We start from the raw sequence: 14,987 nt of genomic DNA, 5'->3' as shown, positions 1-14,987 counted from the left end.
AAATGGGGAGGGGGGGACGGGAAGAAATTGCCTCGCGCAAAACTGAAACGAGCTTGCCTCAGAGTAAAAAAAAAAAAAAACAGCAAGGCACATTTAAAAGAAGAGATCCCAGAAAAACAACTGACCCCAAAAAATGCAGTACTACCAGTAAAGGGGCCAATAGCCATGGGTGTGCCCAACAGGGAAAAAGGAGGGACATAAAACACGCTTACCCAACAGCAAGTAGTACATTTTGAAAGACAGACTCAATAACAAATAGGAAAACGGAGGCGGGGACTCCCTCACTAAAGCATATACTGCATGTCTCAACGAGACAGCGCATGCGCTGCCTAGGCGAGACCTAAACACATGGTAAAGTTGTATAGCATAAGTGCCCAGAAAAGTGTTAAAGAATGCTTTGAAGTTAGAAAGGCAGAGGGGGAGGGGCTTAGGGGAGTGGGTGGGTGAGAGAGGGATTCTCAGAGTGGCTCTAAGATTGCGGCGTTTGTTTACAAGTAGCAGGAAGGTAAATGTTACAACATGTGCATTTGTGCTTAAAAGCACAAAGGAGTGAGATCACCATCCTGGAGTCAGTAGTCTTGTTGTCTGCATGGAAGTAGGGACTTTGTAAAAGCACGGGGGAGTGGGGAGGGGTGAGGTGAGTATACAGACGGAAGAGGACTATCTAGATGGGTGAAACGAAGTTGTGGTTTATGTTCACTGCATTAGTGTTGGGCATGGTGCCAATGTAATGTCCAGTCTGGTAAGTGTACTTCAGAATGACCAATAAAGAGGTGTGTGTTGTTGTGTGGGTGTGCCCCGAAGCAGGGTGATAAGTTATGGTGATCGTAAACAATAGCCATAAAAGAGAATGCTCTGTATTTTAACATGGAGCTAGGGTCAAAATGTATGTTCTGGTGTAGATATAATGTGGAATTCCCTATTGCAAATAAAGAAACTGTTATTTTGGTCTGTTTAACCCCTTAGCTGCGGCGGTTATTCCGCCGCAGCGCTAAGGGGGAGGCGGGGCCGCGCGGCGCTCCAGTACTCATGACGGACCCGCTCCGTCACGGCCCTCGGGTGAGCTGTGCTTGTGACGGAATGGTTCCGTCACGGCCCCGCCCGCTCATCAGAAAGCTCAGCGCAGGCACGGAATTCGCGCCGCGCAGGTGCGGCGAGCGGGCCGTGACATTACCATTCCGTCACCAGCACAGCCCACCCGATGCTCGTGACGGAACAGGTCCGTCACGAGCACGCAACGGGTTAAAAGGTTTTAGCGTAGGTTTAAAGTTACAGAGAGTTCTTATTTTCCTGGTGTCCCTGCAAATGCTGTTTGAAAACAAAGTGAGCTCCTGGAAATGTGTGTTCAAATAACAGTTGCGGTGCTTAGAAGAGCAGTCATGTTGTTTGTGAGGAACAACTTTGCCTACGCTGAACTTGTCCCAGTGTTATTTTCAGACACCTGAACACGTTTAGAAGTGCTTGAACTGTTGTCTGCTTTCGTTATAAGCAGCAACATGCAGGCTGGCGGTGGGGAGTTCCAGCCGGGCCAAAGATAAAGGCTGAAGTTAAGGGCCATCCGGCCTCCTTTTGTTCGAATCAGATCCTTACTGGGCGCGGTCTGGAGGCTCACACTTAGATGCAAATGGAAAGGAGGGGAAAGAAAGGCTCACAGCTTATCATTTACAGGTGCTCAAGAGGAATGCTTTTGATTGTGTTCAATCCCTGTATAAGAGAAATGCATGCACGGTATGAATATCAAATGTGCTGTATGTCTGAGTATTTGCACAAATAACCTAAATACCACCATTTTATTTCTTTTATAGCGCTACTCATCGAGGTGCAGGGCGTCAGAGCGCTTTACATAGCATACATATTATTAATTGGCAATAAATCCTGTAAGTATGTAAATTAATTTACCAGATGTTTGTTGCATAAAACAGTGAGGGTTACAAAGTGTATGAGTCACACACCCTTCATAGCTCACTGTGCTATATTAGAAGGATTACAATTTAGGAACTGCAAGTAACAAAAGGCTCTCTCTGTTAAGAGCAGCAACCCACTTCCCCATCTACCTAAAATAAAAATCAGTCATCCACATGTTACATGATGTGTTATTTAGGGTTATGCTATAGCCTCGTAAACAGGAGCATAAGAGGGTCACCAGGACTCCATTGGGAGATTGATCCGCATTTCTCTTTCTCATAAACGCTCTCACTTTGAAGTCAGTAAAAGCAAGGCAAACACCAAGTGACCTTGGATGAAGGAGCCTGTCATTTTTACCTCTCTTTGAATCCCCAGCGAACGTGACATGGTAAGAACAAGATTTAAAGACCCGTTTGCAGAAAGCGAGTTTGTGGAAGAATACAGTAAACAAGGTTTAGGCAATGGCCGGGATAAAGCTCAAGCTGGACAGCCTAAAGCAAATAAACCCAGCAAATAGAAAGACAGAAAATGTGAGTCACAAACAAACCACAAAGCCAGTGGTAAGCAACAGCAGAATGCATTCCTAAGTCAACTTTCTGAATGTCCCCAAGATGTCTTTAGCAAACCAGACAGCTGCGCTGTAACAGTATTAAAAAACACATGTCTCAAAGGCAAATGTCACATTCCTCCACCAAGTGAAGAAACAATTCAAGGAATATAAATCACATCTGCACGTAATTGATCTGTTTGGAACCTCTATCCGGATCACCCAATAAGACATTCTCATCACCAGGAGTAAAGTATGACTAATTCTTTCCTTAATATTCGTTGACTGTTTACCCCTTTTACCCCCTCCTCAGGCACCCCTGAAATCCAACCACATTCACCAGCATTGGCCTTTGCTACAAGGTAGCACCAAGGTGGCTGCACACTTTACCTTATCTTGTGTGGCCTTCCCCGTTCAGCGAGTAGTAGCCCCGGAAGTGCACGCCGGTTCACCGTGGAGTAGTCCGGATCTAGTTCGTAGCCCTCATCATCGGGGCCAAGACTGCGGTTATCATCCTCGAGCCCGTATGGCTCCGGCTGGAAACGTTCCGGCTGCGACCGGTTCAAATCCATGTTGCTGCCAATTGGCACTTGGGGCTGAGCAATGGGCATGTAGTTGTCCCGCCGGTTTGGCAATGTGAAGCTACCGTCCTCAGGCCGGTAGGTGCTCCCTGGTGTGTAGGCATACCTAGGGCGATAGTTCACTCCGCGGGACAGGCTCCCATAGTTCTCTGTCAGGTCTCCATAACCAGCGTCTGAGCCCATGAAAGGGCGGTATTGCACGTCGGGGCCATCGGGGTAAGTGTCACCGTAGCTGTTATTGTATGAGCGGGTGAGTGTGGACGTGGCTTGAGGGTTGGCAAAGCGCTCCCCGTTCTTCATATAGCGCCGGTCAATAGAGTCTGTGTAGCTGCCGAGCGGCGAGGAGGAGGTGGTCTCTAACAGAGGGAGCCCGTCCGGCCCCAGCGGAACCTGCCGCACTGTCCGCGTAGTCACGGTCTTCACCATCTTCGTGACCTGGAGTGGTGAAACGGAGAAAGAAAGCGGTTAATACCACAGCAAGGTCAATTTCCCATCATGCACTGTGACATACTGCCTTCTAAACTTTAAATATTTCTCCCAGAGCCATGTGCATCCGCAGAAATTTTATCAAGGGGGGACATCATTTTTTTTAATTCAAGATCTTGCTAGCAGTATTATAGCGGCAACATGATCTTGATTTTTTTTTTAAGGGCAAGTGAAAAATACAGGATCCGGGGTGGGGGTACAAGTGAAAAATACAGGATCCGGGGTGGGGGGGCAAACTCCCCCTCTCCCCCTTGTGGCTGCCTATGCATAGAGTCACACAAATATGTAGTGAACCACTTAAAAATGCCCCACAGCCCAGTCAAGGGCAACTTTCCCCAATGGGGAGATGGAATTCTAAAGGATTATGGATGATAATATGAAATTCTGTGGTTACAGGACAAGAATCTTCCTCAAGGCAATAATATAATGCCAGAAAACAGAGTCCTCCTGACAGCAAGCAGAGGCTTTCCATCATCATCCTGAAATACTGACTTTAAATTGATTCCCATCCAGAAATCCACAATCTGTGAGTGTCTTGCAAAGTAGCCATTTCAGTAACACCATTTACATGTGTGCGATTTATCAAAATATATTAGGGAGGTATAAATTTACTATTTCTAACTCCACAACTATGTATTGTGACAATATATAGACCGCCACGGTACATATACGTGGAGTGAGGTAGAGAACATCTAGACTGACCTAAATGTTGATATTTTATTTTCGACATTTGTCCTCAATTTAGTGTCCCATCGACATTTTGGTTTTGAAATTTAGGGTGCACACTCTAAAGAAGTGCAGTTGGCAACATTCTCAAACCCATCCAGATCGCTGCTTAAATTTAACCATTAGATTACCACGTCATCCTTGAAAGAAACTACTACACCCTCCCATCACAAATGCAGCATATTTTTTCATTTCTTTTAAGGAAAAAAGTTGCTACTATCAGAAACAAGATAATACCAAGACAATCACCCACATTGAGTCACTTCTCAAAGGCACAGAAGAGTTTAGAAAACTTTTATCCAGCTACTGCAGAAGAACGCCTCAAAAAAATGTGGCACAATTCAAACTAGCATACTATTAGAAAGATTTTATCCCAACAAAGTTTATCAAAGTGAACTTTCACCTATCCAGTTGAGCATAATAGCAACGCCTTGCAAACAAGGATTGTTTTCGACCAGTTTGAAAACAGGACAAATCTCAGCCAATCTAAAAAATGTAACTTGGGCCTAGAACCAACTAGAAAAAAAATCAAAAAATTTACTATGGCTAGTTAAGATTACTGTGAAGTCGTTTCTCACCGATTCATAGCACACATAAACGGAAACTGCCAATGGTCAGACCAGCAATCGGGACTTCGACGAGAAGACTACGGCACAGAAACGGCAACTCTGAATAATCTTGAAGACATCGGCCAAGTCCTGGGAGGAGGACAGCCATGCCTTATCTTCCTGGATATTTCAGCTTCACTCGACTTCCCTGACCATCAGAGACTGATCAATGCACTGGAACCAAGAATGAGCTTCCGTAGCTCAGTCCAGAACTGATTATTGTCCTTCCTGATGCACCGAAAACAAATACGGAATATTGGGATCTATAGGCTGGATCGAACAGTATCTCGTGGAGTCCCACAAGGATCCATGCTCTCCCCAACTTTAAATAACGTATGTCTACAACCCCTGAGCGCACACCTTTGAGACAGGAATCAGCACATACGTATCAATCAAGAACCAGAAGCCATCAACAGGCAGGTGGTGCACAACCACACATGAAACTTTGTTTCAAAACATACTCTTACCCCAAAGATGCCTCAAAAAACTGCAAACTCGATGTCTGATTATTTCCTCTGCTAAGTCGACAAAGGACCGAATACCCCTCAATCTCGCCCAAACCCAGGGGCAAACTTGATCATCAAAGAACTCCAGGTCAAGGTTTCACCCATCACTTGTGGTTAAAGCACTTGAATTTGCTCTGGAGAGCTCCGTGTCACATACAAGCAAGGAGCGCAATCAACACATTTCAACTTAAAATTGATAGAGAAAATAAATCTAGTTACTATCACCAAATCAACTGTGACCCGCAGCCCATGACCTTGTGGCCTCTAAACTGGACTGTGGTAATGCTACACTATCTAGACCTCCGTGCTCCTTTCTTACTCCACTTATGGTGATCTTGCCTTCCGCTAAGATATTAACATCAAATCCAAAAATGTTTGACCACTTTTTCCCACAATTTCAAGATCTTCGCTGAACTCAAATTCAGGCTTGTGTGACTGGCCTACGAGGCGTGCCAGCAAACCACCCTACCTGGCTAAAGTACCGACAATATCTGGTGGCGAACGACCAGCCACGAGTAACTATTCATTACTACTTGAAACATACACACTAAGAGCATCCCTAACCCGGAAGCAATCTTTCACAGGCTCAATGACCTGCTTCTGGAAGTGGTTACCCAACCAACCCCACAGTGCTTCAGAAAGGGACTGAAACCCCGTTTATTCAATCTGGACATGAACCAAACTCTACTCTGCTACTCACTGCTACCCTATTCCCTCCAATGTACTGATTTGCTTCCCGTCCCCCCCTTCTCAGCCCCCCCCCCCCTCGCCCTCCTCACCATGGATTCTTCAGTTCCTTCCTCTGTGAATCTAGATTTGGTGGCCTGTTCACTCTTACTTACCTATTAATCGAATATTCGACATTTCTGTTTATTGATAAAAAATGTGTCCCCTCCCCCCATAAAAGATTGCATCTGTCATGAAGTAAACCTCACTAACCACTTGGTTCAGCAGAGCTAGTTAACGCTCTTAAATACATAATTCGATTGTGTGAACAACTACAGAGAAGATCATTTGTTAGAAAGATTACCTGGGTTCTTTGAAATAGAATGGCTTGTCCTATATAGCGCTTGGTACTCCATTGTTGATTCAAAGCACTGTGAACAAGTGATACTTTCACTATATAACTCAAAGGTACCTTGGCAATACTCAAATTCTGTCGTTGCATTAACCCTATCCGTGCTGATGACGGAACCGCTCCGTCATCAGCCGCGGTGGCGCTGTGCTGGTGACGGAGCGGTTCAGTCATGGCCCACCCGACACGCCTGCGCGGCACTGATTTCGCGCCTGCGCGGCGCGTTCTATTGAGCGGGCGGGGCCATGACGGAACCGCTCCGTCATCAGCACAGCTCAACCGAGGCTGGTGACGGAGCAGTTCCGTCACCAGCATGGGCGCGTGGCGCGCCCCCCCCCCGACCCCTTGCCGGAATAGCCGCCGCAGCAAAGGTGTTAAAGTCCAGAAACATTTCTTTAACTCTTGTTTCCTATACATGCCTGTGGGGTGGCTCCTCCCCCACGCTTCCACTTTCTAAAAGTGGGAGGTACCTCTCGTCTTTTCCGCTCCCACCAGCCTTCATCGAGTGATTGAACAGGGTCAACGATGCTGCTAATACTTCCTCAAACTCCCTCGTTTCACACGGAGTTTCCCATCATGCCCCAGGGCATATTTTTTGCATGAATAGATTCACATCTTCCGCCTCCTTTTGTACTCCCGACAAACAGATGTCAACAGGCATCAGCAGTTTCCACGATGAGTACTTTGTAGAACTGTTTAATAATGTATATTTTTCTCACTCCTCCGCGTTCCTGCTTCTCCCTTCAGCCTTGTTAATCTGCCCCGGTGTTTAATGTCCTCACTGCCGCATCTCTGTGTTTTTCTGTGTTTACTTGTGTATGCTGTTTTTTATCAGCCTGGGATTTTACTCGCCTCCCTCTCTTTCCTATTCCTTCCTGGTCTCCTCCTGCAGAGAGTCTCGTCTCTTCCTGGAACCAGATTGGCTCTTATAATCTCAGCCGCACATTAACTGGACCAAAGCGCATTTACCTGGGACAAAGTTTGAGTGCATTCGGCTGACATATTGGGTGGTGCTGTTGGACCTGTCTGCCGCGTTCGACACGGTTTCACATCAGATATTGCTCAGGAGATTGAAGGAGAGTGGATTCAAACTCTGCTTTCCAGTGGATGACGAGTTTTTTATCTTCTCGGTCCCAGGCTGTCAATCTTGGCCTGTATCGTTCGGCGTCAATGGCACTGACCAAGGGAGTGCCTTAGGGCTCTTATCGGAGCCCCACTTTGTTTAATATCTATGTTGCTCCCTTGGCCAACCTTCTTAGGACCTGTGGCTTCATCCCCATCTCTTACACAGACGATACGCAGCTGCTATTTCCTTTTGATAAATGTACTCCATCAGTACAGTCGGCTTTCTCTTCTGGTATGAGGGCTATCTCTAATTGGATGAGAAGTCATTTCCTCCAATTTAATGCTGGGAAGACCGAGATCTTGCTCTTTGCAGATGCCCCTCTATTATGGACCCCCGAATGGTGACCAGCAAACCTTGGCGGTCCCCCCGCCCCTTGTCAAGAACCTAGGCATTCGTCTGGACCAGGCTCTCACTCTGAAGGAACGCGCTGCTCAGACATGTGCCTGCTGTTTTCATACGCTGGGCCTACTACGCCGAGTCTTTCCCTTGCTTCCTGACTCAACTCGGAAGACCCCGACTCAGGCGCTCAATCTAAGCCATCTGGACTACTGCAATGGCCTCCTGGTTTCAGCCAATGAGTGCTCACTCTGCAGATTGCGGGTGTTCCAGAATACCGCGGCAGGATTGGTTCTCAATGCCCCTCCCAGGACTACTTCCCGCCCTCTCCTTCGTCAGCTTCATTGGCTCCCAATAGACGAACGGGTTAAGTTTAAAGTTTGCTGCACTATTCATAAAGCTTTATTCAATCCCAGCCCCGCCTATCTGTCTGAGAAATGTATACCATACCTGCCCTCTAGGTCCCTTCGTTCTGGAGTTAAATCTCTTCTTGTGGTGCCCCGAGTTACGAAAGCCAGGTTGGGGGGGAGGAGGAGGCTCTCTCCCACCTGGGCCCTCTTTATTGGAATAAGCTCCCCATGCATTTGAGGCAAGGCCCCGTCCACCTACATTTCACAAAGCATCTTAAGACTATCCTTTTCTGTTTCTGATTATGTTCTAGCAGCTCAGCTTTTCCTGTTGCCTGTCCGAAGCGCAGAGATACCCCTTCGGGGGTCGATTGAGGCGCTATATAAATAAATAAATAAATAAGGGCTCCTTTTATGACTTGGCCTAAGCTGGAGATGCTGTTCAGTTGACTAATGGACCTCAGCAGGGCTGACCGAGTCTGGTCTGCACTATGACTACCACAGTGGAGCGCACTAGTCAGAGCCTTTTTGTACCTCATGGCTTTAGTGGTATGGGTTAAACACACTATTTCTCTACTATTGCTACTCTGCACAGAAGCCCCTGCTTGCTAGCACCTTTCTGATGTAAGCCGAGGTTTCTTAAATTGGCTCTCTTAAAGGTAAATTCCTGCATTTTTTGTTGGATTACCACTCAGTCATAGGTGTCCAACTCTGGTCCAAGACGAATAATCTTTGTCTCATTTTAGGACAAACACTGACTATAAATGGTTCCCACCCAGTTTTCCTGTATGTAAATTTATCTCACGTCAATATCCTGGAAACCTGACATAATCCGGCCTTCTTGTACCATAGCTGGACACGCCACCTGTAGCTGTTCTTGGATTCAACCACACCACACACTGGTTACTACAGCTTGACTGTGGCCCCAACCTGATATTAGACGTGACCCCACCCCCATCATCAGTAACTAGATTACTCAGATCCGGGTGGGATCTGTAACCAGCTGTCTGGGGGTGGGGATGGTTTGCATGTCTGGCTTTTAAATGAAATACACATCAGTTCCCTTCCTGCTCTTTCCACAGAGTTTGCCGGGGATGGAACCTGCAACCCTGCTTTCCTCAGAGCCGGGACGCCTTAACTTTCAAAGCAGCTCAACCCCTACAGGGGGCAGCCCCGTGCCCTGCTCCCCTAAACTGAAAAAGCAATGCCCCCCTGTGTCCCATCCTCCAAAGAGTTAATTGCCTGATGCTTTGTGTGCCCTGACCAGTGCTGGCCTTGGGGTGGCGCCCCACACGGCCTGTGCCCATCAGCTGGGACCAGCCTCGTCTCCTGGACCCTGGCTTGAACTGCTAGCACTGATAAAAGTCAGTGCCAGGTGGGAACCACCTGAGGTTAGCTGGCATTTTTGTAAGAGTAGATCATGTTAGCACCAAGTCTTGCAGAGATGCAGCTGCAGGGGGCGCCCTTTCTCAGCGTAGTGACAGACAGGCCTACAGGGCAAAGAGGCAGAGTCAGAAGGGCCCTTTCTGTGGGCCTAAAACATGCCAGCCGGGCAGGTTTTTATTGGTGATTGCCTGATATTACCACAATGATTGCCTGTATCAAGCTGAGCCTCATGCAGTCTTCCACAACTTGCAAAACAAGTATACAGTGTGTTAAACACCGACTCAATTTGCATTCCTGGGCACCTCTTTTAGCTTTGTAACTCCCTAATAGGGACCACTTTTATTTCATTTTGTGTCGCAGTGTGCCCCTGCTCAGATGGGCGCTCACTTACCCTCTGGTGGAAGTGGCTGGTGGCATTTCAGCAAATTCTTAGGCTTTTCTCTAGCATGTTGGTCTCCTTGGCTATGATGGGGTTGGTCAGCTCTCGACTCGGTCGCTCTACCTTGGCACACCTTGGCACGGTGTTTCCTTCTGTCTCAGTAGTGGCACTTCTGACCCCAGGGGTGGCGAGGGGACAACTGTGTGGGAATCACAGTCGACAGCAACAGCACGGTTTGTCAGTATTTGTCGTCCATTCGTTTTGCTTCCCCCACAATCACACCTCTGACCGCCATCTCAAGCACTTGCCCGCACTTCACGCCCCATTCCACTTAGCGTCACTTTTGTATCTGCTTTGGACTCAGGGCTGTCTGCGCTCAAGATTTTGGGATGCACCACAGAATACTTATAAATTCCTTCCAAAAAGGATGTGAACGATCAACCTTCAACGATGTGTAAGCAAATTAGCTCATTTCTGTGACCAATTGTTGGAGGCAAGGGACTCTTCCATCCAGTGAATAACATGAAATTTAGCAAGCTGCGTTGACGTTTCACTTTCATAGTTGAGGTTTACCATATTACTGTGTTTTGTTGTAGAGTCAGAATGCCACAACAGATTCCCCTCCAACAGGAACTAAGGATAAAGAGAAGAGCAAAGCAATAGCAAAGAAATGTCACACTGAGTGACTGCCTGATCCAAACATGGCTACCAAGCTCACGACATAGAGAAAGGACTTGATAACTTCTACCAGGTAACTGTGCCCACTCCATGATGAGTGCCACTCTTGCTAGCTCTCGTTATACTTCATGGTAGGATTGTCAGCATGGCCTGGGGGCACACAGGGGCTGCGGTAGTGCTCACGTTTATCACGGCCACATGCACAGTCCCCCAAAACAGGAGCAGACGCACTGTGAGTCCTTGTAGGTGACACAGCACATCAGGAGGGGTGGGGGGTTGAGGAGAGTGGGGGTTTGAGGGAGCTGTCCACAAGTTCCGAAATGTGCTTACTTCATGCCACATCTGTACTCGGACTACACAAACTGGCACCAACACCTCAGCAGGGGTGTTGCTTGGTCAATAAGTTGAGTGGGGCGTGAGCTGCTTCAAATTCCAACATCAGGCTGAGATAGCTTCTTGAAACACATTATATGAGGAGCAGGAGATAACGGGAACGGGGAATTATGGGACAGTGGAATGAGAGAGAGGAGGGAGGATTGTTAGGGGCACTTAAAACATATTTTTCAAACTAATCAATATTTTTAAGGACATAAAAACATACACACCCCCACTCTCGTCTCTGTTTTTGTCAGTGTGGGCATGTAAAAATCCCAGGTGAAATCCGACAGACACTTCATCATACCTGACTGAAAGCCCTTGTATCCAACTATTTACGACAGAATATCACCCCGTCCCCTTGAAGCTACACCCCTGCACCTCAGGTGGCTTTGGGGAGAGGTGATGTACTCACCAGGAGTATAGAAGTTACAGCAGTGATAGTACTCATGAATATTTTCTTGACCCCCAGGAGGTACACAATGCACAACTAAGGCCCTTGAGTCAAGGTGGTCGCAGGTTTTCTCACCTTCCACCTCTCGGTAGATACAACAAGCACTTCCTACCTCAGACAACCACTGCCAATACTGTCTGCTTTAGACCATGGGCGAGAGTGCTTGCCCTGACCCTTCCATTCCACTTGACTGATTACCGTCCCTATCTGTCCTGTGGGAAGCACTGTCCGTGGGCAGTGGTGGAAGCAGCCACGCCCACACCTGTGGTGCTCCCTGCTGCGTGCTCCCTGGAGCATCCGTCGTGGGCAGCTTGGAGATAGTATTCCATCTCAACTCCATCACTGGAAGGAGAGGCTGGAGGAGGTCTCGTCGCCAGTCGAGAGATGGCCCATTGCTGCAAGGAGGCCTCGTAGCCAGTCTAGTTATCTAGGCGCTAACAAATCCTGTATTTTACACCTCCAAAGAATTCAGAATGCCGCGGCACATGCTTTGCTGGCCCTGTTTAAATTTTGCTTGGTTTCTAATCTTTAACCTAAGCTTCATTGGCCGCCAATAGCCAAAAGAATCCAGTTTAAGTCCCTGTGGGTAGCTCATAAAATTCTGTCACAACAAAGCCCTCCGATCTTAGTGGACTTGCTAGTTCAGTACATCCCGAATCGCGCCCTTTTCTCTGCCGGAATTGGTGTGTACCCCCCAATTTCAAAGAGTCAGAGCTGGTGGTCAGTCTTTTAAGGTCCAGGCGGCCCACTTCTGGAACTCCCTTCGATCTCTATTAGAGGACTCCAGAATCATTGGACTTTTCGAAAGGCTTTAAAGACTCTTTCCGGAGTAATTGTTTGTGTTTGTTAGAGTGGTCTATTTGCACCTGTTACTTGGGTAGCGCTGGGACGCCCCGTTGCCGGGGCAGCTATGCGCTGTATAAATCTGTATAAATCGCCAGTCGAGAGATGACCCATTGATGCAAGGAGGTCTCATCACCAGTCAAGAGATGGCCCACTGCTGCAAGGAGGCCTCGTCCCCAGTTGAGAAATGGCCGACTGCTGCAAGGAGGCCTCGTCGCCAGTTGAGAGATGGCCCACTGATGCAAGGAGGCCTCGTCACCAGCCAAGAGATGGCCCACTGATGCAAGGAGGCCTCGTCACCAGCCAAGAGATGGCCCACTGCTGCAAGGAGGCCTCGTCGCCAGTCAAGAGATGGCCCACTGCTGCAAGGAGGCCTCATCGCCAGTCAAGAGATGGCCCATTTCTGCAAGGAGTTCTCGTCGCCAGTCGAGAGATGACCCACTGCTGCAAGGAGGCCTCATCGCCAGCCAAGAGATGGCCCACTGCTGCAAGGAGGCCTCGTCGCCAGTCAAGAGATGGCCCACTGATGCAAGGAGGCCTCGTCGCCAGTCAAGAGATGGCACACGGCTGCAAGGAGGCCTCGTCGCCAGTCAAGACCTGTCTCACTGCCGCAAGGAGGCCTCGTCTCCAGTCAAGAGATGGCCCATTTCTGCAAGGAGGTCTCGTCGCCAGTCAAGAGATGGAACACGGCTGCAAGGAGGCCTTGTCGCCAGTCAAGAGATGGAACACGGCTGCAAGGAGGCCTCGTCGCCAGTCAAGAGATGGCCGACTGCTGCAAGGAAGCCTAGTCTCCAGTCAAGAGATGGCTACTGCTGCAAGGAGGCCTCGTCGCCAGTCAAGAGATGGCCCACTGCTGCAAGGAGGCCTCGTCGACAGTCAAGAGATGGCTCACTGCTGCAAGGAGGCCTCGTCGCCAGTCAAGAGATGTCTCACTGCTGCAAGGAGGCCTAGTCTCCAGTCAAGAGATGGCACACGGCTGCAAGGAGGCCTCGCCGCCAGTCAAGAGATGGCACACGGCTGCAGGGAGGGCTCGTCGCCAGTCAAGAGATGGCCCACTGCTGCAAGGAGGCCTCATCGCCAGTCAAGAGATGGCCCATTTCTGCAAGGAGTTCTCGTAGCCAGTCGAGAGATGTCTCACTGCTGCAAGGAGTTCTCGTAGACAGTCAAGAGATGTCTCACTGCTGCAAGGAGGCCTTGTCTCCAGTCAAGAGATGGCCCACTGCTGCAAGGAGGCCTCGTCGCCAGTCAAGAGATGGCCGACTACTGCAAGGAGGCCTAGTCTCCAGTCAAGAGATGGCCACTGCTGCAAGGAGGTCTCATCGCCAATCAAGAGATGGCACACGGCTGCAAGGAGGCCTCGTCGCCAGTCAAGAGATGGCACACGGCTGCAAGGAGGCCTCGTCTCCAGTCAAGAGATGTCTCACTGCTGCAAGGAGGCCTTGTCTCCAGTCAAGAGATGGCCGACTGCTGCAAGGAGGCCTAGTCTCCAGTCAAGAGATGTCTCACTGCTGCAAGGAGGCCTCGTCGCCAGTCAAGAGATGTCTCACTGCTGCAAGGAGGCCTAGTCTCCAGTCAAGAGATGGCACACGGCTGCAAGGAGGCCTCGTCGCCAGTCAAGAGATGGCACACGGCTGCAAGGAGGCCTCATCGCCAGTCGAGATGTCTCGCTGCTGCAGGGAGGGCTCGTCGCCAGTCAAGAGATGGCACACGGCTGCAAGAAGGCCTCGTCGCCAGTCAAGAGATGTCTCACTGCTGCAAGGAGTCCTAGTCTCCAGTCAAGAGATGGCACACGGCTGCAAGGAGGCCTCGTCGCCAGTCAAGAGATATCTCACTGCTGCAAGGAGGCCTCGTCGCCAGTCAAGAGATGGCACACGGCTGCAAGGAGGCCTCGTCGCCAGTCAAGAGATGGCACACGGCTGCAAGGAGGCCTAGTCTCCAGTCAAGAGATGGCACACGGCTGCAAGGAGGCCTCGTCGACAGTCAAGTGATGGCCCACGGCTGCAGGGAGGCCTCGTCTCCAGTCAAGAGATGGCCCACTGCTGCAAGGAGGCCTCGTTGCCTGTTGAGAGATAACCCATTGATGCAAGGAGGCCTCGTCGCCAGTCAAGAGATGGCACACGGCTGCAAGGAGGCCTAGTCTCCAGTCAAGAGATGGCACACGGCTGCAAGGAGGCCTCGTCGCCAGCCAAGAGATGGCCCACTGCTGCAAGGAGGCCTCGTCGCCAGTCAAGAGATGGCACACGGCTGCAAGGAGGCCTCGTCGCCAGTCGAGAGATGACCCATTGATGCAAGAAGGTCTCGTCGCCAGTCAAGAGATGGCCCATTTCTGCAAGGAGTTCTCGTCGCCAGTCAAGAGATGGCTCACTGCTGCAGGGAGGCCTCGTCTCCAGTCAAGAGATGGCCACTGCTGCAAGGAGGCCTCGTCGCCAGTCAAGAGATGGCACACGGCTGCAAGGAGGCCTCATCGCCAGTCAAGAGATGTCTCACTGCTGCAGGGAGGCCTCGTCGCCAGTCAAGAGATGGCACACACCTGCAAGAAAGGCCTCGTCGCCAGTCAAGAGATGTCTCACTGCTGCAAGGAGTCCTAGTCGCCAGTCAAGAGATGGCACACAGCTGCAAGGAGGCCTCG

The 14,987-nt window shown here is 49.5% G+C and overlaps 1 protein-coding gene across 1 annotated transcript in view; it reads right to left on the bottom strand.

Annotated features, from left to right (window-relative positions):
- ARVCF (ARVCF delta catenin family member) overlaps positions 1-14,987 on the bottom strand; it is a 553,290-nt gene that overhangs the window by 263,481 nt on the left and 274,822 nt on the right. The window contains exon 3 of the mRNA XM_078667927.1: positions 2,843-3,468. Within this exon, the coding sequence (XP_078524053.1) occupies positions 2,843-3,468 (626 nt within the window). The remainder of the gene's footprint in view (positions 1-2,842; positions 3,469-14,987) is intronic.

The sequence above is a fragment of the Lissotriton helveticus genome, chromosome 11 (assembly GCF_964261635.1).
Source record: "Lissotriton helveticus chromosome 11, aLisHel1.1, whole genome shotgun sequence".
Classification (NCBI taxonomy): Eukaryota; Metazoa; Chordata; class Amphibia; order Caudata; family Salamandridae; genus Lissotriton; species Lissotriton helveticus.
This window is presented reverse-complemented; position numbering and strand designations above follow the sequence as displayed.